Source organism: Arvicola amphibius, chromosome 15, assembly GCF_903992535.2.
Source record: "Arvicola amphibius chromosome 15, mArvAmp1.2, whole genome shotgun sequence".
Taxonomy (NCBI): domain Eukaryota; kingdom Metazoa; phylum Chordata; class Mammalia; order Rodentia; family Cricetidae; genus Arvicola; species Arvicola amphibius.
This window is the reverse complement of record NC_052061.1, coordinates 15,427,496-15,452,105: the sequence shown is the minus strand read 5'-3', so window position 1 is coordinate 15,452,105 and position 24,610 is coordinate 15,427,496. Positions and strand designations below refer to the sequence as shown.

Sequence of the window (24,610 nt, the reverse complement as noted above, 5' to 3'; positions counted from 1 at the left end):
GCTTTCTTTTCCTTCCCCCACTCATGGTATGCGGAGTCCTTTCAAGAGTCCTGGTGATAATATCAGAGGTTTCACGTCTTAGGCGTCTCAGCCTCATTGCACGTTAGAATCCGCCCCGAAGCGCTGCCCGCCCCGTAATCTCAGCTCTCTGAGTCACTCAGTGCTTTGCTCCGGTTCTGGTGCACTGATTTAAACCTGGCTTCGCTGGATTTCCACAGCGGCCCTGCGAGGGGCGGGGCCAGACGGGGCGCTGCGCCGAGGCTCTCTTTTGATTGGTTGGTGACCCTTGCTTTAATCTTGCCTGCTTAGATGGGGGGGAGTTAAGTATCCCCCCCCCCCCGCCCCGCGTTGAGTCTCGGACGCTGATTGGTTGGTCGTGTGGCGCGAGCGGCGGGTGCACCCCACGCTGATTGGCCGGCGCGACGCGCGCGTAGGGAAGGGCGGAGCCGGAGTTAGTGGAGCGCGGCTCCCGGCGTGTGTGCCTGGGCAGTGTTTCGAGCGGCAGGGCGGCACCTGAGCTGCAGCGGAGCGGCGCCATCCTGTGGAGGAGCCATGAAGCACTACGAGGTAAGCGGCGCGGGGCCCGGGCCGTGGCTGCCGCAGACCGCACAGTCCCCTTTAGGGCCTCGGGACCCTCTATTATGGCCCGGCTCCTCGCCGATGGCGCAGGCGCAGTGTGCCCGGGGCCTGCTGGTAAATCTCATTGCGCATGTGCAGGAAGGTATTTTGCTATCCCGGCGTTTTGGGGTGATACCTTTTCTTAGGGTTTTGCAGGGCCAGGGAGAAGCTTGCAGCTTCCTTGCAGCATCCTCGGTGGCCCGCGTGGTAGGTGTTCAGAAGTGCAGTGCGGAGGACTTGTTCTTGGTGCCAGCGATTCTCTTGCACAATCCTTGCACGGCGTCAGCGCCCGGGGCTCAGGAAGGGGCTCTGCAGCTGGCCTGCCTCTTCCGACCTTCGCACCCACTCTTCGCTGTAGATGCCGGGGCGGCGAGGGAGTTGGTTACGGCAGCCGGTGACCTCTAGGGAAGAAGTCTGAACGCACAAGATCATTGTGGAAACTTAAGTCTTCTGACTCTTAAGTCTTCGGTCCCTTTTCCTCTTAAAACAAAGTCTTGGAATTCTCTTTTCGATCAAACTGATGATATTAGTTTTGTTATTGCTGACTTTTAAGTAACTATAATAAAACAGTAACCGATTGCTCACATTCATAGAAAAGATGCGTTAGTGAGGGCTAACTACCATTTTTACTACGATTCTGTTATCTTTGTCCTACTGAGATTGGATGCTTACTTAATCTCTTACTGGTAATGTAGGTGAAAGAGCTGTCAAGTGAGTTGTGGAAAGGTCCCAACTAGTATCTGCAGAACAGAGAGAGGGAACGAAGATTTCAAAGGCATAGTTTCCTAACCACTAGCCATGCAGTTCCGTAAATGGGAGCTAGCAAATTGAGAGATTGCTTGTCTTTCTCCCCACATTTTAAATTTGTGATGAAACTTGCTCATTTTTCTCGGTAGCCATTTTACTGTACAACTCAGCATTATTAAGTCTACATATTGCTCAAATTTCACCACTATCCAATAGGTTGTGTGATGTTCCCCTGCCCCATCTCTGCAGCTCTCCTTGTATTGCTAGGGATGGAACTAAGGCCCTGCACCTGCTAGGCAAGCCTCTTAAACTTTTTAGAATCTTGTAAAATTGAAACTCTACACTCACTATAGAGTATCTTCCCATTTCCCACTTTCCCAGACCTTGGCAACCACCTCTTGTCTCTGGAAATTGGAATACTTTAGGAATCTCCAATATATGGGAGATAATTTTATTTTTATAACAAATTGGATACTACTACTTCTAGTCATCTCTATTTTAATTATTTTTATATGGAATAAGTGTAGTGATATTATAAAACTATTATAATTATTTTAAATTTCCCCAGGGACACCTTTAGTCCAGAAGACCTCTATCTTTTTTTAACAGGAGCCAGGAGGTGGGGGGTCTGTAATCCTTATGCCCCTCCCAACTCTGTGCTTTCAAAAGAAAGTTTCTTGTTTTTGTTTCCCCTTAATGTGCTTTCCCTTTCACTCCTCCTCCCTTGCCCTGGGGCCGAAGCTGTGTTCAGTTTGAAGAGCACAGGCAGAAGATGGAATTTGCAGTCAGTCATTTTAATTTGCTCCTTGAAAATCAGGCCAGGTTGGTTTTGAGGACCACGGAGGTGGCTGCTTTGGCTCTCGGAACCCGAGCACAACCTGGGGCTCCTGGTTTGGCCTGGAAATATGCTCCAGTGTTCTTCAGGCTTTCCTTTGCCGTGTTTCCCAGTGTGCCCTAGATGGGCTGCTGGTAGCCCAGCGTTGGAGCCCTTGTTTCCCATGCATGCACAAGGTTCTGGGTTCCACCTCAGCATTGCACAACAAAGGCAGATAAGGACCAAACTGGGGAATAGGGTTGCAGTTCATTTGGTAGAGACTTTTCCTTACGTGATTGAATCCCTGGCACGGAATAAAGCCAGGTAAGCTGGCACATGCCCTTAGTTCTAGCTTTGTGGGAGATGGAGGCAGAGGATCAGGTGTTCAAGGTTATCTTCAACTACATAGTGACTTTGATGCCAACCCGGGCTAGAAATCCTGTCTCAAAAATCTAAACAGACTAGACAAACAACAGCAACAAAACAAATCTCCCCCAAGCAAACAGAAAGCCAAGGTGACCTTGGAGGGAAAAGTTATTTCTTGGCAGTGTTTTGTTATTCCCTATTGACATTTGTCCAGTAGCCACCGAGACCATCGTTTTGGGGTGGGGGCATCTACTGTCTTCTAGCCCAGCTTTCAGAATTCTTGGTGCAGATCAATAAAAATGGAAGCTATCCTTTCACAGTTAAGATCTTAGGCAAAAGTGTCAGATAGCCACATTGAAGAACAGATTTCTGGAGTGTTTGACTAACATGCAGGAGGCCCTGGGCTCCATCTCTATCACTGCAGAAACTAGGCATGGTGGCTCATGCTTGGAGGGGAAGGCATTGGGATTAGAAGTTCAGAGTCATCTTTGGCTACACAGTGAGTTTCAGGCCTCCCTGGTAAGATGGCTCAGTGAACCAACACCTACCAGTTCTTCTCTGACTTCTCACACATGGTTGTAACAGAAATTTTTTTTTTGGGGGGGGGGCAGGTTTTCTCTGTAAGCCTAGTCCTGTAGACCAGACTTAAAGATCCATCTGTCTCTCCAGGAACTGGGCTTAAAAGCATATGCTACCATGCTTAGCTAAAAATGTAATTTAAAAAAGCAGACTAATAGATCTTTTGCAGGACTGAGTGCGCCCTTTACCCGCATGCGGCCTCCCTCTCAGAGGACTTGCTGGGCATAGTGAGACGGCTCGTCCGGTAGAGGCCATGTTTTCTGAAGGCCTTCTTGAGTTTGATCTCTGTACCCCACAAGGTGGCAGGAGAGAACCGACTTCCTAGAATACCTTGAATTAAAACAGAGAAAGACTTTTTGTCCACAGACAGAGACCTGGGATACTGTGATGCACACTGACTGTTTTGGACTTGGTGATGCTGAGATGGAACCCAGGATCTTGAGTCAGCTGCACCGCCAGCCTGAGGGCGGCTGATAGGATAGACTTGCTGCTCAGGGGCTGGAAGGACCGGTCAGAGGTTAAGAGCTCTTCCAGAAGGTCCAGGTTCAGTTCCCAACACCACATCTGTACCCCCAGTTCAAGGGCTCCAGCACCCTCCTCTCTCCTCTGGACATTGCATAAACCAGGTGCATGTAATGTGCATGCAGGTCAGCAACCCTAAACAATGGTCATGCTCAGAAAGGTTCACGGTCAGTTAGTGACCACAGGGAAGAGCCAAGGCACAGTGGATAGGATTCTACCTGGAGGAGATACTGTGGCTTTTTGATAAGTTTCCTATCAGCTTGGTTCATAGTCTATCTAGCAAGAAAGAATCCCTTCCATAGCCTAGGCCTAGCTGAGGTGAAACTTCGAGAACAGGTTGGATGTGGGCTTGGTATAAATCAGCAGGGTTGGTATGAGAGCTGCTTGTCCTAGGCTCAGGTCTTCTTTTTTTTTTTAAATTAGTGTTTTTCCACTGGAGATGACATTGGAGATGATCCCTGTGGTAGCTAAAGCCGGCTACTGTGCCTTGTAAATCTGCCTGTGAATCTCACGAGAGTCTGACCTAAGAGTCTGTCCTTGTAGGTGGAGTCTCTGTAGCCCAGACTGACCTCAGGCTCATGGAATGGTGAGAATCACCGTGCGGGCTATAAAGGCACCCATCTTACAGATTGTTCTGGACCAGGTTATTACCTTGCCTCAGGCAGGTTTCTGCGTGGCTGGCTCCCTCCAGGGGGTTAGTATGAAAATTCTCAAAGTCAAGAGGCATTCAAAAAAAATTATTGTTTTTAATGTTAGACATTGGAACCCAGGGCCTTCTGTGTATGTGCTGAACAAATGCTCTACCACTGAGCTGGATCCTAGCCCTTGATTTCAAAATTAAAACAATTATTATTATTATCATTGTTTGTGTGTCTGTATATGCCACACCTTCACCTGTGCAGAGGCCAGAGGGAAGGTGTTGGTGCATTTTATTATTATTGACCTGCGTTTTGAAGCAGGGTCATTTCCTGAACCTGGAGCTAGGCAGGAGGCCAGCAATACCCAGGACTGCATCTCTGTCCACCGTAGCTTGGGGCACAGGCTTGTGGTGGTTTGTGGGTTCTGCGATCCATACTCAGCAAGTGCCTATAAACCACTGTCTGTTGCTCTAGCTCTCCTGTTTCTTGTCTCTTTTTTTTCCTTTCCCTTCCTCCCTTTCTTCCTTTTTTGATGTAGAGTCTCAGTGTGTAGCCCTGGCTGACCTGCAACTTGCTGCTTAGATCAGGCTAGCTTCAAACTCAGCTCCACCTGCCTCTTGGGTTCTTAACCAGGGTCTCACTGTATAACCTAGGCCAACTTGAATTCGTGTTCTTCCTGACCCAGCCTTGATTGTTGGCATTACAGGCATGTGTCACCATACTTGGTGCTCTGAGGCAATTGTTCAGAGGCAGAAAGCTGGTGGGTGATAGGTGAAGGGAAAGTAGACCTGTGTGCACACACGGAGGCAGGCCTGCGGCTGGGTGCTGCCGTGGTAGGTGAAGGGAAAGTAGACCTGTGTGCACACATGGAGGCAGGCCTGCGGCTGGGTGCTGCCGTGGCCCTTTGATGCAACAGTGGCTTGACTCCCTGGATTGGCTAACCTCTCAGCTTGTCTGTGCTTGCTCCTTGGAACCAAACCTGCTTGGCTGTGAAAAGACCGCGAGTGTTAGCGAGCAGCGTGACGAGGCTAGGAACACCGTCCAGGCTGTGCGTGCAGGAGACGGTGTAGCGTGACGAGGCTAGGAACACCGTCCAGGCTGTGCGTGCAGGAGACGGTGTAGCGTGACGAGGCTAGGAACACCGTCCAGGCTGTGCGTGCAGGAGACGGTGCAGCGTGACGAGGCTAGGAACACCGTCCAGGCTGTGCGTGCAGGAGACGGTGTAGCGTGACGAGGCTAGGAACACCGTCCAGGCTGTGCGTGCAGGAGACGGTGTAGCGTGACGAGGCTAGGAACACCGTCCAGGCTGTGCGTGCAGGAGACGGTGTGTGTGGTGCGTCTAGGTTCTTGTTTTTGTTTTTGTTTTTTTGAGATACTGTTTTTAGGCAGGCCTGCCCTGCCTTTCAAGTGCTAGGATTAACATCACGAACCTCTACGCCTGGCACGCTTCTTTTTAGGTTTCTTTTCTGTGCTGGTGCAGGTGTGTGCTGTTAGGTCCGGCTGCTATGAGCCTTTCACACCTTTCCTGGTTTAGCACCTCGGACTGTAATCACAGGTGTGGCTCATGCCCTGGGCAGGGAGTGGTTCAGTTTACATATCTTCCCTGCAGAATCCTTTAGATGGTCCTTTGCTCAACATAGTAGGGCAGGTGATGGCGGTATGAACACTTGGACTGTACAGGTGGGAATTGACCCTGGGCAGGGGCTTTTCCTGGGCCAGTCCCTGACTTGGGTTAGCTGTATCTGTGCTGATTCTCTGTCCTGGGAAGACAGCAAGACTTAGCAGGCCTGCAGCAGAGCTGGACTGAGATCCTTCTCTGCCTCTGGCAGGGGTGAACCCATGGGCACATAATTTTATTTTTATTTTATGTGTATGGGTACGGGTGTTATGCCTGCCTGTATCTATCTTTGTACCACATGAGTGTCTGATGTCTTTGGAGGCCAGAAGTTGGTTGGCATCAGATTCCCTGAAGTTGGAGTTACAAACAGTTGTGAGCTGACATGTGGGTGCTGGGAATTGAACATAGGTCCTCTGGAAGAGCAACCGGTGCTCTTAACCTAGCTAACTAGCTAGTCCTCAAGGGCAAATTTTTTAACCTCTAGCCTTCTTATCCTGAAATGACACAATGGGTTGGAAGAGTGTGTATTGACCCTTACTGCATTTTCAGGGACATCAGGTTGGCAGCTTAACTGGCCACTGAGGGGATGTTCATGCCTTGAAAAGGGGCTGGTACTGCAGTCAGCTCCCTACCCCCTTGCCTGCTCTGAGTGCATCTTGATGAGTCCCAGGGATAACCATCTCTACTATGGTCGTCCCTTCCAAGTGTTTGTGCTCTGGCGAGCGTTAGGTGCACAGTGTCTACTTAGCTCAGTACCTGGCATTGCCCAGCACCTGTACCTCAAGGCTTTGGGTCAGGCAGAGCAGAAGAGACTTGAAGAGAAGGTGGATGGATGTATATGGAGGAGGTTGAGTCACAGTGGAGAAGGTGGGGAGACTGAGCTCTGGGAGGAGCTGAGCTGATGGCCGTGATATGCAATTGTTAGCTCAGTTTTGTATGGGCAACTTAGAGGCCCCCAGAGCCCAGCAGAACCTTGCTTCACTGACTCCTGAGTAGAGAGAGAGGAGCTAGTGGCCTGGACACACTGGCCACTGCGCAGAGCTGCTCCAGAACGGACTTCAAGTTCTGATAACATTGTTGGCTTTGGTTGGGACTCCTGCCCTTTGACAGGCAGGTCTGGCTGGGTGGGAAAGCTGGTTGGTCAAGTTCAGGTCTTAACACCTCTTGGTGCTATTGATAGTGACAGATGAGAATGTTTTAACAGTTGGGGATGCTCACTCCAGCTATGAGAGTGGAGCTGGCCATCATAGTCATTGTAAAGCCGTCTAACATGGCGCATGTGCTCAGTGCCTTCATTTTCTCTTTTGTGCCCTCCACCCTTTTTGACAAGGTCTCCTCTGCAGCCCTACCTAACTGAACTCCTTGTATAGACCAGCCTGGCCTTGGACTCCTGGAGCTCTGTCTGCCTCTCGAGTTCTAGGATTAAAGGCTGGCACCACTACATCCTGGGACTGGGAAGGAGCCCGGGGGGCTATAGCATGCTAAGCCTGCCCTTCCACTGTTCTTCTGCCCATACTGCTGTGGGCTAGCCCTGTCACTCGTGTGAAGCAGGTATGGTTCTTATCTCCACTTGACATATGGGGAAACTAGAGCACAGAATAGTGAAACTTCATGCTCATAACTGTCACGTGGCAGAGTTCAGGTCACCCTTGGTGATGATATACTGAGGAAGGAGTGGGCATGTAAAGGCCTTTTGGGGCCACCTGGTTATTTTACCTTGACTTTTCTCAGGTAGGAGGCTAAGATAAGGATACCAGTGCCTGGGGCTGAGGGAGGGGGTACTGGACATTCTTCCTGCTGCAGCCAAGTCCCTGGTTATAAATCATTAGGTAAAGGGAAGTCTGTGTCCCTGTGTGCTGCCTGAAGTGCCACGCTCCTGTGCTCCCTGCCCGTCATGACATTGGGAAGTACACTTGGCCTGGAGCAGCCATGAGGCTAGGAAGGGTCTGCCATTCATCTGTCTGTCTGCCTGTCTGTCTGTCTTTGTATTTTGAGACAGGGTTTCTCTGTGTAACTGCCCTGGTTGACCTGGAGCTCATTTTGTAGACCATGTTGGCCTTGAACTCACAGAAATCCCTGCCTCTGCCTTCAGAGTGCTGGGATTAAAGTTATGCTGACCACATCTGGTTTTCTTTTTGAGCCAGGTTTTCACTGTGAAGCCCTTACTGGCCTGGAATTCGCTGTGTAGCCCAGCTGCCCTGGCCTCAAACTCAGAGCTCCTCTTGCCCCTGGCTGTTGAACGCTGGGGTTAAAGGTGTGACCACCAAGTCTGACCTATATTTTGTTTTTCTTGGCCATTTGTACTTCTTTTGAGAAATTGTCCTTTTATTTCCTTTTGTTGATTGGATGACTACTAATATCTTGAGTATTAATGCCCTGCCAGGTGGATGACTGCTGGCCAGCATCCTGCAGTACTCGGACCACCGGTTTGGGATTGTCTTCATCCCTGGCCTATCCCCTTGTCCCAGTCCTTACTCTGAGCCCTGTTGAGAGAGCAGACACTGCATAGAGCCCAGCCTCCTTGTGGGAGCCGATGTTGACAGGCTGGCAGGACATGGCATGAGTTTGTAGCTTCCCTAGGGATGTGTGGACTTTATACCAGGGATGATGACACTCTTACCTATTGATTTGCCTAATGTGTAACTATCTAAGGCAAGTTATTTTTAAGTCCTTGGGGGTCCTGGCATAGCCATTGTACTGGAAAGGCGCAGGGCCACTGTTCCTTATTTTCAGCCTCTCCCAGCCTTGCTTGCAAGAGAGAAAAGTACTGGAATTAGGTTGGAAGCTGTGCATAGCTTTCGCTGCAGGCGGAGCTTCTGTCCTTTGAGTGTGTTCAGGGTACCCTCCTGTTGCCTTCTGAATCCTCTTGCCCCTGGACTGGGGTGTGGGAGTCCCAGTCCGTCAAGTCAGGTAGGGAAGGAAGTACACATGGCACAGGCCGCCTCTGGAGCTGGAGGACCCTGCCAGAGTCTGACCCATGTGTGCATGTGTAGATGGTGGGTGGAGCTCTGGTTATGAGGGCCTTGGGGAAAGTCATTTTGGGGGTGCTGTCAAAACACAGTACCAGAATCTTTAGGTCTAGCAGAAGCATCACTTTGTATCCTGGAGACTGGTTCTAGCACCCCTGAGGATGAAGAAAAACAAGCATTCTCAAGTCTCTTCTAAAGCTGTTGTGATCTTCACTTAAGGAGTGTGCAGGTCTTCTGTAATGTCAGGGCATAGGGCAAGGAAAATGTGCCCATGCTCACTGTAGGTGTTTTTATTTTTATTATTTTTTAAAGTCAGGATATTGCCTGTTTATGGTCTTGAACTTGTGATCCTGTCTTGGCTCCTGTGTGCTGAGATTATGTCTGCTACATACACATACCTTTTGACACAGGCTTTCTTGTAGCCCAGGCTAGCTTTGAATACATTTTGTAGCTAAGAGTGACTTTGAACTTGTGATCCTTCTGCTAGTACCTTTTGTGCCATCATGCAGTGTTTATTTGGTGCTGAAGATGGAGCCCTTGGTTTGTGCTAGGTAAGCACTTTACGGAGTCACATTCCGTAATGTAATGTTGGAGTTTTCTCTTTTTTTCTTGATCTCCTTTTCTCTCCCTGGGGTGGGGGGTGTGTGTGTGTCTCTGTGTGTCTGTGTGTCTGTGTGTCCTGCTCTGACTCCCTCCTAGTTTCCATCTGACCTCAGAGCTTATGGATCTCTTGGTGATGAGAGTCTGTTTCTGGCCGCTGACCCACAGAGCACAGCAAGGGCAAGTTCTCTGGGCGGCCACATGATCCATCTCCCTAGAAGCCCACTAGAGGGTGTGGCCCAGGGTCAGGGTGCATGGCAGCTCTCGCTGTGAGTGTGCTCAGACGTGGGATCCTGTCCCTGTGAAGACAGTCAAGCCTTACTTTAGTGCTCTGGAGTTTGCCATTCCTCCCCTTTCTTTACTTTCTTGGTTTTTCTTTTTCAGTATTAGAGCTGGAGGCCTGAAGGGGGCCTTGGTTCCCCTGGGGTTGGAGTTACAGGACATTGTGAGCTGCCATTCTGACTTGGACCCTGAGAATGGAACTCTACAGGAGCAGCAAGCACTTTTTTGTTTTTTGAGACAGGGTTTCTCTGTGCAGCCTTGGCTGTCCTGGAACTCACTCTGTAGATCAGGCTAGCCTTGAACTCAGATCTGCCTACCTCTGCCTCCTGAGAGCCGGAATTAAAGGCAATGATATTTTGGTATTAACTTACTGTTCAGATGTTATAGACTAACAGAATCCCATCAGTGTTTACATAACATCTCCAGAACAATGGTCTAGAGATGACGTCATTTACAAGTACTTCATTCCACGTCACCTTTAAATGGTGGTGGTGGGAGGGCCTGGGGAGATGGCTCTGCATTTAAGAGCACTTGTTGCTCTTACAGAGGACCTGAGTTTGGTGTTTACAACCATATGTAATTCTAGTTCCAGGGGATATGACACCCTCTTCTGACCTGCATGGGCACCAGGAACATACATTGTGCATGAATGTTTACATGCAGGAAAACACTCATACATATAAAATAAATAAATATAAGAAAAGGTGGTGGGAGGGCTGCTGAGATGGCTCAGCAGTAAAGGTACTTGTCATGCAAACCTGAGGATCAGAGTTCGAGCCCCTAGAACCCAGGTAAAGATGGAGGAGAAAACCAGCTCCATAGAGTTGTCCTCTGACTTACACACATGCTATGTGTATAATAAATACATGCATGAAAAAATAAATAAACAATAATTGGGGGCTAGGAAGATGGCTCAGTTGGTAAAGTGTGTGCCGTGCAAACATGAGGGCTTGAGTTGCATCCTTAATACCCATGTGAAAATGCCATATGCATGCCTGTGGTCCCCATGCTGGGACTCCGTGGCCAGCCAGACTGTTGGAATCAGTGAGCTGTTGGCCTATGAGAGGCCTGTCAGAATAAGGTTGAATAACAACTGAGTTTGTCTTCTGGCCTGTATAAACTTTTGCAACAGCCACACACAAATATCCATGTGTAGCCTCCCCATGATAAGGTGGGAAAAAAATCACTGTCATTGCTCAAGCAGGAGATAGCGGTTTTTTTTTTTTTTTTTTTTTTTTTTTTTTGGTGCTGTGGATGGAATCTGGGGCTTTGTGTGTTCTAGGCAGTTCTAGGCAAGAACCCTACCACCTCAAGCCATACCCAGAGCCCCATCCAGATTCAGGGTATTCTTTTTAGTTTTTGGTTTTTTGAGACAGGGTTTCTCTGTAGCTTTGGAGTCTGTCCTCGATCTAGCTCTTGTAGACCAGGCTGGCCTCGATCTCACAGGGATCTGCCTGCCTCTGCCTCCCGAGTGCTGGGATTAAAGGCGTGCGTCACCACTGCCTGGCTCTTTATTTTTGAGATAAAGTTTCTGCCATGTAGCCCAGGCTGGCCTGAACTTGAGATCCTCTTGCTTTAGCCTCCCAGTGTCGGAATGCGTAGCTCACACATGTGTACACAAACACACACACACACACACACACACACACACACGAAACAGCAGCAACAAAACTAATCTACACAACTGAAAATGAAAAACCCCAGACTAGCAAAACAAATAGTATGTCCAAACCCTAGTCTCGGCTTCAGCTTCCCTCCCAATCTCAGTGTCCTCTCCTGTTTAATGACAGGCCGCGCCTCCCTCTCCTCAGCCACTTAACTGTCTCTATCTTTTCCCTCTGCCCCTGTCCATCTGACTGCAGCCCCCCCCCCCCAGGCTAAAGCCAGGCTGTCATGCTTGATCCGGAGGAGGTCCTTTCCCAGCAGCCCTTCCTCAGCTGGGTTCCTGAGGCCCAGGAGCCGCCAGGGTGTCAACCGGCAGGCCTGGAGGGGTGTTCCAGAAGTCTGGAGACCCAGATGTTGGAATTCCATTTGCATACAAATGTGTCTTGAAATAGGCTTTTTTGATTTTGTTACCCAAATCGGTTAAAAATGTTAGCAAGTATGTAAGCTAGCTTGTTAGCCCAGCACTCTAGGCTGAGGCAGAGGGAATGAAAATTTAAGGCTAGCCTGGGCTATATAGTTAATTTTGGGGAGGGGGGGCACAAAAACAAAAGTGAAACAGAACAGTGAAACTCCAGCAGTGTTAGCCAGAGCTAGCCACTTCCTTCATTAAAGCTGTCATCTCTCCATGCCTAGCACTGTTGTTGGACTCTGCCCCAGACTACTAATTCTTTCTAAAGGATCCTTCAAGAACTCAGGCCAGAGCTGGGACCACCATGGTGGTGCACGCCTTTAGTCCCAGTACCCAGGAGGCAACAGATCTCTACAAGCATGATGAAGCATGATGTACAGAGCGACTTCCAGGTCAGATAGGGCTACACAGTGAGATCCTATGTCAAAAATCAAAACAAAGTCAGCAAAATTGAACTCAAGCCAGGACTTACTCTCCTCTGCCCAGAGCTCTCCATAGCTCCCACTCACACTAGAAGACCAAATCCTCAGCCCCCTTGGGACCATCTGCCCGTCCCCTCCTGTTTACACCTCTCCATTCCGTCACTCACATGGCTCCAGGTCACGCTTCACTTCAGGGCCTCTGCACGCTTGTCTTCCCTTGAGGATGGCCTCCTGTAAGCTCTTAGTCCTTCAGGTCTGGGAGTGCCATCCTCCCCTCCTACCCCCGCAGAATCTCACTCACCATGTACTCTGTAGCCTGGCTGGCCTGCTACTCATGTGTAGGCCAGGCTAGCCTCACACTCTCAGAGCTCACTACACCTGCCTCACGCACGCACTACACCCCTTTCTCCTTTTCGTGCTTCGTTTTCTGATGTCACACTACCTTCTCATGTGTTATATAGAACTGTTTACTGTATTCATTTTCTTGCTGTCTCTCTTTTATACTGGGGCTTGAAGCTAGACCTCATATATACTCAGCAAGCTCTCCTTCCCTGGCTGAATCTCCAGAGACCTGAATGGGACTTGATGTTTCACATGCAAAAAGGGATCACTAGTAAAGGCGAAATCTTTCTTTAAGAATGAGTTGTGATGCCAGGCAGTGGTGGCAAAGGCAGGCGGTCTCTGTGAGTTTGAGGCCAGCCTGGTCTGGTCTCCAGAGCGAGTTCCAGGACAGGCTCCAAACCTACACAGAGAAACCCTGTCTCGAAAAACCAAAAAAAAAAAAAAAAAAAAAAAAAAAGGGTTGTGAATTAGGATCCTAGAGGACTGTTCGGCAAACTGAGCTCATGGGCAGACTCACCTGCCTGCTGGCATGGGTGGAGACAGTGGAAGGTTGTGAATCCTCCCAGATCAGTATCTTTGGCTTCCTTTAGGTTCCTGGCTTGCCAGAGTCTTCCTGTCCAGTAACGGAGAGGGGTCTGTATTAGAGCACCAATTGCAAGAGTGTGATAAGTGTGAAGGCCTGGGTGCGACTTGGGAGGAGGGCAACTGCAGCTCCCACAGTGAGGCCACGTCCAGACCAGACCAAGGAACAAAAGCCCTCTGAGCTCTTAGCCTTGTCCTGGGCTGGACACTGTGCTCCCCACTGCAGGTTCTTATCAGTAGGTGACGTCTCAGTCTAGCAGCCTTGTGAGAGCAGGAGGGCAGATGTGCCCTGCCTGGCCGCGCCCTTGAGGGAAGGGAAGGAGAACAGGGGAGGACTTCTGGGTGGGCCATATCAGCATGATAGGGGTGTTTGGAGATGGCTGCCCCATCTGGCCCGGGGCGGGGAAGTGTTTTATTTTTTGCTGAGGATAAAATTCCTGGCCTTGCATACAGTTAAAGCACTGCTGTCTACGGAAATATAGCCCAGCCACTTGGAAGATTCCCCCCCCCCCCCTTTTTTTTTTTTTTTGGTAGTGCTAGAAATTGAGTTCAGGGTGTTCTGCCTGTGAGGTGTAGGTCTCAGCCCTTTCCATGGGAGTTCTTCTGAAGCTGTAAATGCTGGGCAACTGTTAGATTTTCTGATGTTGGCAACTAGGGCAGGGTTCTTCTGTCAGTCCACTGGGTGGTGCTATAGCAATTTATTTTTTTGTGACAGTATTTTGTTGCATAGCCCAGGTTAGCTTTGAATGCAGCTTGCTCTGCCCCAGCGCTGGGATTCTAGGCATGCACCACCGTGCTTAGCCCACAGCAGTCTTTGTGAATTTCCATGCAACCCCACCCGAGAGTTAGAGCCTCCCATATACATTCCCCTTTGCTTGTCTGACCTTACCTAGTGTTGGAGACACCCCTGCTTTCCCAGACTGGAGGGTGGCCTTTGCCTCCCGTAGGAAAACATGGGGTTGTTGCTCCATCCTGCCTTTGGCTTCTCTGGTTTTAAGTGGCCTGGGTATAGCCTCACTGTGCCAGGCTGGGTTAGCAAAGGTAGGTACATAGGGTTCTGGAGTCAAGAAATATGGGTCAGCCCTTGACTCCTCTGTAGCATCCACATGCTCTGTGTAGGTGATGCATTCTGCATGCATTTGAAAATGGAGACTGCCCCTTTAAGGTAAGGTGTGCTGTATCCACCCCCCCCCCATGTGTGGCTGTGTCTGTATGTGTGGCTGTGGCTGTATGTGTGGCTGTGTGAGTTGCCTTCTGGATAATTGGATCTTGGATGCCCTTTCTTTCTTCCTGCCTCTCTGCCATGTTGAGGATGTAACCTAGGAACCTTGCATATACTAGCCAAATGCTCTACCCTTCATCTACATCTCATTTTGTTTATTTTTATTTATTTAACCCTTTGTGGTGCTAGAGGTCAGTGCAGCTTTTTGTTGCTTTTTGAGATAGAATCTCACTAGCCCTGGCTGATCTGGAACTCACTCTGTAGATCAGGCTGGCCTCAGATTCACAGATATTTATCTCACTACACATAGCACAAAATAACTTAAAAAATGTTGGCAGAAGTAGAGGCAGGTAGATCTCTGAGTTCAAGGTCAGCCTGGTCTACCTGGCCACTTATAGTGAGATCCTTCCTCAAAAACAAAACAAACAGAAAAGAAATCTCCAACAGAAAAAAAAAAAATTGTGTGTGGCTTGGTGGCAAGTATCCCCCTGCTGAGCTCTCTCTGCAGTTCAGTCTTCCTCTCTTCCTTCTCTTCCTCCCCCGCCCTTTCTGTCTTCTCCCCTCCCCCACTTCACTGCTGCGGCCTCTGCACTTGGTGCCAGTCCTGAATTGAGAGTCTGTGGACATGGTGTTCAGACCCTGGCTCCTGTCACATTGCCACAGGGGCTGGAGACCAAGGCCTGGTTACAGGCCAAGTATGGGTGGCCAGTGTCTCTGCCGTTCCTGTCCTGGGCAACCTGTTCCCAGTACTGCCCCTAGAGAGGCTGGTAGTGAAGAACCTGCTCCCTTACCCCTGGTGTAGCCTGGAGAAATGAAGCCAAATGCCAAGACCCTGGGAGGACGAGTTTGCTAGAGCAGGTGCAGTCTGGATGGCTTTCTGGCAGCCACATCCCAGTCACCAGCTATCGTAACATTAGGGTTACTGGGTATTTCTGGAAAGTAAAAGGGAACGGAAGCCAAAAACATTGAGCTAGAGTCTCAGGTGAACATGGGGAAGCTGTCTATCTAACTGGTAAGCTGTCTGCCCCGTGTTTACTTAGGCCAATGTTGGATCAGGTCTCTGTCCTCTGGGCTTGCAGTATCCCTAAGAAGAGTGCACATACCCTTATGCCTCAGGAGTGCTCACAACAGCTGGCTAAAGGACCAGAGGCTCTGTGAATCTTTCCCGGGGGTTCCTGGTAGCCACATGGAGGCTTTGTGGCTGGGTTGTCTTGCTCTCTGCATCACTGAAATCGTACATGGCTCAGGCATTTAGTCCCAGGTGACCTGGTTGTGCTTCTCAGCTTGTGGACCCTGCTTCCTCATCTGAGGTGTCAACCTGAAGCCTGCTGTGGTTGTTTAAGTGACAGTGGCCCCCACGGGCTTACATATTGTAATATTTGGTCCCTAGTTGGTGGAACTATTTGGAAAGGGTTAGGAGGTGTGTCACAGGGCAGGGCACCTTGAGGATTCAGAAGCCCTCACCATGCACAGTTAGCTTTATCTGCCTTGTGTTTATGTTTCAAGATGTAAATTCTCAGCCACCCTCCAGCACCATGCCTGCCTACAGCCATGCTCTTTTATAAGAAAGCCTTGGGCATGGTCTTGATTCTATCACAGTAGGAAAAGAGTAACCCAGACACTCAGTTCCTGTGTCCTCAGGCTCCTGGGCCACAAAAGGAGAGGCACTCGCTGAGCTGTTGTGTCTGGGCAGGGTTGTAACTGTTTGCCAGTGTCCCCATCTAGAGCCATCGAGCAGGCCCCATAGTTGCATGCCCAGAGTTCTAGGTGTGTACGTTAGTGGCTGACCTGGAAGGCTGCGTGGTGACACCGAGCTGGCCTGTAACGTGAGCCTCCTCTGCCATGGCTTTGCTTACAGGCAGGAGGGCCCACATTTGTGAAGAGGGCATGTGCCTTGAGTCCTTGTGGCATGTAAACATTGTATACCCCACTCTTCCAGCCTGGCCTTCATGGGACTGCTCCTTCCTACTGGGCTCAGCGGTCACACTCTTGCTGCTTGTCCCCACTTTGAGGTTCTCTTGGGATCTGTTGCTTCCACTGTCCATCTGTCTAGAATTCAGCCATTATTCTCCCTCTCCCATCTTCACTATCTTGGTCTCCTAGCTTCTGCCTCATCCCCTCAGACTGTTTGACCAGCACTGGCATGATACTCTGTGTGAGTCCCTTTGGAGTCCAGGTAGGAGCCAAGGTCCTCCCCCATGGCTGCTAGGCCTTGGACAGCTGGGTCTCTCCCTGCTCTGGCCTCCCATTCTTTCTCATGTTGGCCTCCTCCCTGCTCCTCAGGCATACTGGGCACAGTGCTGCCTTAGGGCCTTTGTCTTTGCTGTTGCCTCTGCCTGGAACTTCTTTCCCTAGATGGGAAATGGCTGTGTCCTTCCCCCAGGGCCCTTTGCTTACACAACTCTTTCTCAGAGAGGTCTTGGCCAACCTTTTCATTCCTTCACATTATTTTCATCTTTATTTATTATTATTATTTTTGAGATAGGGTCTTTCTGACCTGGACCTCTGTAGACCTGACGGGTGGTCTTCCCGCCCCTGCTTCCTGCTAGGGTTATTGGTGTGTGCTGTCTTGGCACTGCAGCTCAGTCCCTGTTCTCTACTTCCCCATCTTGCTTTCCCACAACCTTGGTGACAATACAAGTTGCTGCAGTTTGTCCTTCCCCTTGACCCTGCTCGCTAGAAGTGAGCTAGAAGTGAGGGAAAGACTTGGAAGTGTTTGTTCCCGCGTCTGTCCTGAGGCCCGGGGAGGGAGAGAGTAGGGAGTCTGCAATGGCTTCCCAAGGTCTCTCTGGTGCAGCTGGTAGTAGAGTAAGCTCGGGGCTGTCTCGGTCCCAGCCTGCTTAACCATAATGGTTAGGACTGTGTGCTGGCTTATCCTTCCACCTGTTGGCACAAGGGGGCAGTGGAAAGTATTGCTGCCTCTACTGGCTGTCACCGCCCCCTTTCCTCTCCTACCCCCACATGGCACCTTGTTGCTTGTGTTTAGGCTCACTGCCACCAGCTGGGTGGGGCATAATTCTTTTCAGCCCTCTGACCTTGGTTCCCTGTGCTACGGCAGTCCAATTATATGATATTCTTAGCCGTTTTCTCTTTTTCTGAGACAGAGTCTTGGTATGGCCTCCCATTTTCTGATCCTTCTGCCCTCACCTCCCAGTGCTGGGAGTGTAGGCATGTACTACCATGCCTGGCTCAGCGTTTTGGTAGCATTTATTCTAGATGGAAGATGTTAAATGTTTCTGTGCTTTTCTTTTTCCTTTCTTTTTTTTTCTTTCTTTTTTGTTATCTCCAATTCCTACGCTAACTATGGGAGGTAGCAGTTGGAGAGAGTGCTCCCCCCTCCCCCTGCAGCTGAAAAAGTGGATAGCTTGTCGAGGGCCATATAGCTGGGAAGTGGTCTTTTTTTAAGCTCAGTGCCCAGGGAGTGTGTGTCACCACCTCTAGGCTATGCAGAGCCTAATCAGCTCTTGGGTCACTATTGAGGGATATATATGGGGTATATTTCTCTGAGGGCTGGAGCCTGGTGAGCTGATCCATTCTGTCAGTGCAGGTACTTCAGAGCCAGGCGTGTAAGGCCTGGTAGCCCAGAGTGCTGTGTAGGTTCAGAAACATCCAGGGGGCAGGGGCTCATCCCACATGGCTGCCTTTGATGTGGTCTGGGACAGAACAAGCCTCCTGGAGAGGTAAAGGAGCAGCCAGACAAGGGTGGCGGGATCTGTGAGGGGTTATTGCTGAGCTCTGCTCCACCGGCGGCCACTGTGGGTGCTAGAAAATGACAGCCAGGCCCAGGACAGTTTATCGAGTACACTGCAAGGGGGCGGTGGGTCACACAGGAACTAGAGTACCACTTGCAGCCATACAATTTTTTTTTGAAGACAGGGTCTCATGTAGCTCAGGCTGACCTCAGACTTGGTACGTTGCTAGGGTTGTCTCTGAACTGCTGATCCTGAGTCCATCTGCTGAGTGCTGGGGTCATATGTGTGTGCCACTGTGCCTGGTGGGGTTGCTGTTTTAAAACTGGTGGTGGGATGAGATGTGTCCACTAGCCCGAGGAGGGCAGTGGGAGCCCTGCGGTGGTGATGCAGAGCAGGCTTCTCTGCCTTTGCGGTGCCCTGCCAGGCTGGGACCACCACCTCAAGAATGCTGCTTCCCAGTCTCAGAACCAGGAACCTCCCATTTGCCACACAGTGGAGTGCCAAGGCCTGCTACACCACACTCTGCCCCTGCCCCCATCCTTTAGGGTGGGCTGCTCCCTGCCTCTCAGTCTGCTTTGCTGTCCTTGACCTTGGGCTAGCAGGAGTTGCTCTTGGCTGGGCCTGGCCTTGTTATCTCAGTCTCTGGGTGAGAATTCTTCACAGACTAGTGGAACTGTCATCGCAGAACCATCAGGGTGCCCTGTGCCAGGGCTCCTGCCCTTGTCTTTGACCCTGTCCATTGTGTTTTCAGCAGCGGGGGTCCCTCCAGCCTGGGGACTCAGGTTATCCTCTGGGCTATACTTAGCTACATATCTAATAGGGTTCCCTTCCTTCCTCCCCAGGAGGGGCCAGAGCCTACTGGCTGCCTGCCTTCAGGGTTCAGGACCCCTGGCTGGGGCACCTCTCAGTACCCTGCTGTGCTCTCTGACCCCAGACCTGGATGCCCTTCAGGGTTGTACTTTAGGTTGGCGTGTGTGTGTGTGTGTGTGTGTGTGTGTGTGTGTCCGTGCAAGAGGGAGGGAGGGAAGAAAGGGAGGGAGAGGGGTGCAGGACGGGTGGGAGAGAGAGAAGTGCGGGACAGGGACAGGGGTGGGGGGGAGAGAGAAGTGCAGGACAGGGGTGGGAGTGGCAGTGGCTGAGGAGTGGTGGGGAGACCAAGGTCTAAGAGGTACACATAGATTTTCCCCAGTCTCCCTCTGGAGAGGAGAGACCCCCACCTGGAGACCACAACCCTGGAGCTGTGTTGTCTTTTTCTTTTTGTTGAACACTGCCTGTCTGTTGCTTGTGGGGGCTGGGGTGTAACTCAGGCGGTACGGTATCTGCTCACACTGTGAGAGCCCCTACATACAGTCCCAGAGCTTTCGGAGGGGGTTCCCGTGACTATAAATAAAAGTGCACAGTTCAAGGGGGTGTGGTAGGCAACCAGTTTCTGGGCACTTGGGAAGCTGAGGTAAGACCATCCTGGGTTAGCGTCAGACCCTTTCTCACCTGAGTGCCACCCCACCCCAAAAGCACACAACCGAGCATTCAGCACTTTTCATTGTGCAGCCCCACCTCTGTGACTGGACACCTTTGCATCACCCACAAAGAGCAGGTGTCCTTTAGCATCTCCTCCTGCTGCCCCCTCCCCCGTGTGGGACACCAACAGGCTGCTGTCTGCCCTGGTTTGGTCCTGGCCACTCTGAACCTGAAAGTCTGGCTTTTTTCACCCAGCCAACCTCCTTGCTGCCCTTAACATAGCTTTTATCTTACTTTTGATTTTGAAATCCTTCTAGAAACTCTGGGAGTTGAAAAAGTAAGCAAGAATGACCTCTGGCCTGTCGGGAGAAGGTGGCTGTGGGATCTAAGCAGGACGGGGAGGCCCCTGACTCACCTGCTTCAGGCAGCTCCTCTCCTTGTGGCTTGGGATGGCTGCTCAGTGTGGCCCCTCTCCATACGGCTGTCCTGCCACCCACTTGTAGCCAGTTGGTGCACCAGGCTTCCTGGCCTTGTTGCAGAGCCCCAGCTAGGGGAGAGTAGGGTTTCAGCCCTCCCCGGCAGCTGGCCCAGTAGGGAGAGGGGCTGGTTGTATTTTAAGCTGTTGAGTGGTTCAGCAAGAACTCTGTGGCCTTCTCTCCCAGTGGACATTGTGCCGCCTTCCTGTGATTCACATGGACTCCGAGCATGTGCATTGTGCTCATGGGGTCCAGCAACTATTAATACACCTGCAGCCCAGGGCCCTGCCACCTAGCCCCTTCCAGCACATTCCTCACGTTCTCATTCCCTCTTGTTTCTCTTTAGTGGGGTCCCAGTGTATGACAGCTCTTAATCTGGTATTGTCCTTGTGGGGTGCAGTCATCTGCCCCTCAGGCCACAGGGTGAGGCAGAGTTTGCAGCTGATAGCATGTGATCTCTGTGCTCTTGTCTGTGCTGTGTCTATGATGTAGCATGGCATGTATGGGCAAGCAGGCCTGGGCACCACTGGCTGGCATAGGAGCCTTGCTCTGAATTCAGACCCAGGCTCTATAGGGCTACTTCACTGTGTAGCGTCACCTCCATGGGGCCTCCCTACATATACATGCGTACATGCACATACTTCCCTTGTGCCAGCACCATATTGGTCCATGCACATCCTCTCAGGGACCCCTAGCAGGCCAGGCTGGGGACAGGCCCTAGGATTCTGCTTTGGCCTCTGCTGTTGGGAGCATGAAGGTGACAGTGGCCAGCTTCTCTGGCCTGTGATGCCCCCTCCTTCAGGAGGAGAAGTCGCAGATCCCCTCAGGGCCTTCAGGCCTCTCCCGGCCAGCTTGGGCAGTGCAGAACATCATGCCAGCAGCCTTCTCTGACCTTCTGGGGCAGATGGCTCAGATCCCCTGGGGGCTGTCTCCTTACTCTCTTCCTAGTACCACTGTCTAGCTCTAGCCTAGGGCTTCTCCTTTGGGGGCTGCAGACCCCAGGGGTACAGGCAGGCCTGGGTTGGAGCAGGGCTCATCCATGGGTGAGCACATTGGTGTTGGCCTGATGTGGCAGACTGCTGTGCAGCTGGTTTTGAACCACGTGTGTGAGGAGGTGGGTGGAGGGGGTGGAGGGCTTTGCTCACTCTTTCCTCTCCATACTTAGGAATGGGACTGCACCAGTGACTCTGGAATTTGTCACCTCCCTGGCAACACAAATGCACAAGGGACATAATCCAGTGTCCCTTACAGCTTAGAAGTGGAAATGGGTGATCTGTCTCACAGATTCTCCGGATAGCTGGCATTTCCCCAGGCCTAGTAACCTGTCAGCCAGAGCTGGGCACTGGGGCTGGGCTGAGCTAGCTACCCCTGCACAGGCTGTGGACTCTTTTCCTTCTCTGGGAGATCTTGCCCCTGGCACTTTTGAGGGTCTGTGGCCACTCAACTTCTTCTGAGTGTAGCCCCCAGGGGAGGACTGTGGTGTGGCTCCTCTGGGGGACTCGGCTGGGATGGTTTTATATTTAGCCGGGCTGGGCCCTGGTGCCACTCGGGTTACATCTGGCATTGAAGCTTGGCTGGGCATGGTCAGACACAGGCTTCCTTCCAGCACCGCGGCAGAATTTGATCATGCTGCCCAGCCCAGCTCAGAGCAGCTTTGTGAGGGGAGGTCGGAGGTGGGGGCTGGCGGCTGGCAGTGGGCATCACAGCCTGGTAGGCAGAGCAGTAGGGCCGGCAGTGGCATGGATATCAGCTTGAGCATGGTGTCCAAAGAGGCCCACCAGGGCCTCGATGGTCTTCCCATGCCCATGCCCCACAAGGTAGCCAAGAAGCATAAAAAGGCGGTTCTCTTCTTCGAGGTGGAGATTCTGGACGCGAAGACGAGGGAGAAGCTGTGCTTCCTGGACAAGGTAGGACTGTGACCTTGGTGGTGAAGTGCCAAGAGCCTGGGTTCCGGTTCCTCAAAGCTGTAGGGCTGTGGTCCCCTTGTCCTTCAGAGGGCACGAAGGGGTATTGCCTTCATCTAGAGCAGCAGTTCTCAACCTGTGGGTCTTGACCCCTTTGGGGTTGCCTATCAGATAGTCTGCATATCAAATACTTACATTATGATTCATCACAGCAAATTACACTTGTGAAGAAACAAATAATTTTATGGTTGGGGTCACCACAACATGTATTAAAGGGTCACAGCACTAGGGAGGTTGAGAAGCATGAGCAGTCGTGGCCCCTGCATGGGCTGGAAGCTGGCTGCCTGGTAGGGGAAGGGACAAGGCAGCGTGGAAGGGCCCTGTGTCTGTAAAGGAGGTGGAAGTCAGATCTACCCCACTGAAGCCAGCCGGCTTGGGACATGCCTGTGCCTGGCACCCCTGCCCCAGATCCTGGGTCTAGGCTCTCTTAGGGCTCTACCCTGTTTCCTGTCAGGTGGAGCCTCAGGCCACCATTGCTGAAATTAAGAACCTCTTCACCAGAACACGTGAGTCTGAACCCCTACATCTCTATACCCACTCCTGTCAGCCCTCTGGACGGGACCTGGGCTTCTGCAGGGTTTGTAGAGGCCTGTCAGCACAATGGAGTAGTGAGTGGGGCCCGTCCTACTGGGCAGGCTGCCCCCGTGTGGCTGCTAGCAGGAATGCTCTTATGTTATCCAAAGGACAAAATCCTGTTGCTGTTTGGCCCTGCATGTCCACCATGCACAGGGTGGGAGGAGCCCAGGGTCCCAGAGTTCTGGGAACCTTGATAGGCAGGCTGAACCCAGTCACACTGGGTGCTGCAACTGTTCACCTTCTCCTAGCAGATCCGCAGTGGTACCCTGCCCGCCAGTCCCTCCGCCTGGACCCCAGTGAGTACAGCTGTCCCGTAGCCTTTCCCTTGGGCGCGTGGGGTCAGGAAACCAGGGCAGCACCTGAATACTGACTGATCTCTGTAGAGGGAAAGTCCCTGAAAGATGAAGATGTCTTGCAGAAGCTTCCTGTGGGCACCACAGCCACACTCTTCTTCCGGGACCTGGGGGCCCAGATCAGCTGGGTGACGGTGAGCCCTGACCCCTTCCCTGGTCTCTGCCTTCAGCCGCCCTAGGGCTACTCATCTTGTCTCTGGGTACCCCCAGGTCTTCCTGACGGAGTATGCTGGGCCCCTTTTCATCTACTTGCTCTTCTACTTCCGGGTACCGTTCATTTATGGCCACAAATACGACTTCACATCCAGTCGGCACACGGTGGTGCAGTGAGTAGAGCCCGGAAGGGGGTGGGTGGGAGAGTGGAGGGCTGGATCAACCCCAGCTGAGTCAGCTACTCCCCCCCCTCCCCCCCAGCCTCGCCTGCATCTGCCACTCATTCCACTACATCAAGCGACTGCTGGAGACACTCTTCGTGCACCGCTTCTCTCACGGAACCATGCCTTTGCGGAACATCTTCAAAGTGAGCACCCTTACTCTTTTGGCCCCGCCCACCATCAGCCCTGTCCACCCCAGGCTAACTCAGCTGCTCTTTCAGAACTGTACCTACTACTGGGGCTTTGCTGCATGGATGGCCTATTACATCAACCACCCTCTCTACACACCTCCTAGTAAGTGGAGCCAGACAGTGCCTTCACCCTGTGACCTCATTATGAACCTTCTTCTTATGGGGCTCTTCTTCCTGCCTTTTCTGCAGCCTACGGAGCCCAGCAGGTTAAGCTGGCGCTGACCATCTTTGTGGTAAAGAGGCTGGGGCGGCAACCAAGTGTGGTGAAGTGAGGTGGCTGGGTGGGGTGAGCCTAGGGGCTCTGGACTGACCCTGTTCTTCTTGATAGATCTGCCAGCTCGGCAACTTCTCCATTCACATGGCTCTTCGGGACCTGCGGCCAGCTGGTGAGTGGCCGGCTGGGGCTGGGGCTAGGGCTGGGGCAGCTGGGTGAGGCATCTGACTTACCCTTGTTCTGCATGCTAGGTTCCAAAACCAGGAAGATCCCCTACCCCACCAAGAACCCCTTCACCTGGCTGTTTCTGTTGGTGTCCTGTCCTAATTACACTTATGAGGTGAGGGACTGACTCCCTTCTTCCTCCCAGGGTCGGGTGGGTTGTGGGGAGTAGCAAAGCTTGAGTCTGGGGTGATTGCTCCCTTCCTTGCCCAGAGATACAAATGACGCTGGGCTTCCCTCTGTGCCCTCACCCTGCTTGTGCTGTCCACAGGTGGGGTCTTGGATTGGCTTTGCCATCATGACGCAGTGTGTTCCAGGTGAGTCCCTTGTACCAGTGCACTGCCCTACCTTTCCAGCTGGGCATTCCTATTCTGATACCCTGTTCTGTCCACAGTGGCCCTCTTCTCCTTGGTGGGCTTCACCCAGATGACTATCTGGGCCAAGGGCAAGCATCGCAGCTACCTGAAGGAGTTCCGTGACTACCCACCCCTTCGCATGCCCATTATCCCTTTCTTGCTCTGAGCAGTTCCTCATGGGTTCAGCCAAGTAGCACTCTGCCCACTGCCCCGGGATAACCGTGGCTCTCCAGCAGCAACAATAAACCTGTTTACCCAGCTGGACTTGGGCTTTGTGTTCTGTAGAGGTACGGGGACTACACTGTTCCTTCCCACCCTTGAGGTAGTGCAGACGAAAGC

At 51.7% G+C, this 24,610-nt stretch overlaps 1 protein-coding gene across 1 annotated transcript; it reads left to right on the top strand.

The window, feature by feature from the left end:
* Positions 1-448: 448 nt before the first annotated feature.
* Positions 449-24,535, top strand: Tecr (trans-2,3-enoyl-CoA reductase). The gene is made up of 13 exons (XM_038312405.1): positions 449-567; positions 21,878-21,928; positions 22,440-22,491; positions 22,813-22,857; positions 22,945-23,048; positions 23,125-23,240; positions 23,329-23,434; positions 23,510-23,582; positions 23,669-23,712; positions 23,808-23,865; positions 23,945-24,033; positions 24,187-24,232; positions 24,310-24,535. The coding sequence occupies exons 1-13, from the start codon at positions 553-555 to the stop codon at positions 24,435-24,437; spliced, it is 927 nt and encodes a 308-aa protein (XP_038168333.1). The 5' UTR covers positions 449-552; the 3' UTR covers positions 24,438-24,535.
* Positions 24,536-24,610: the final 75 nt, after the last annotated feature.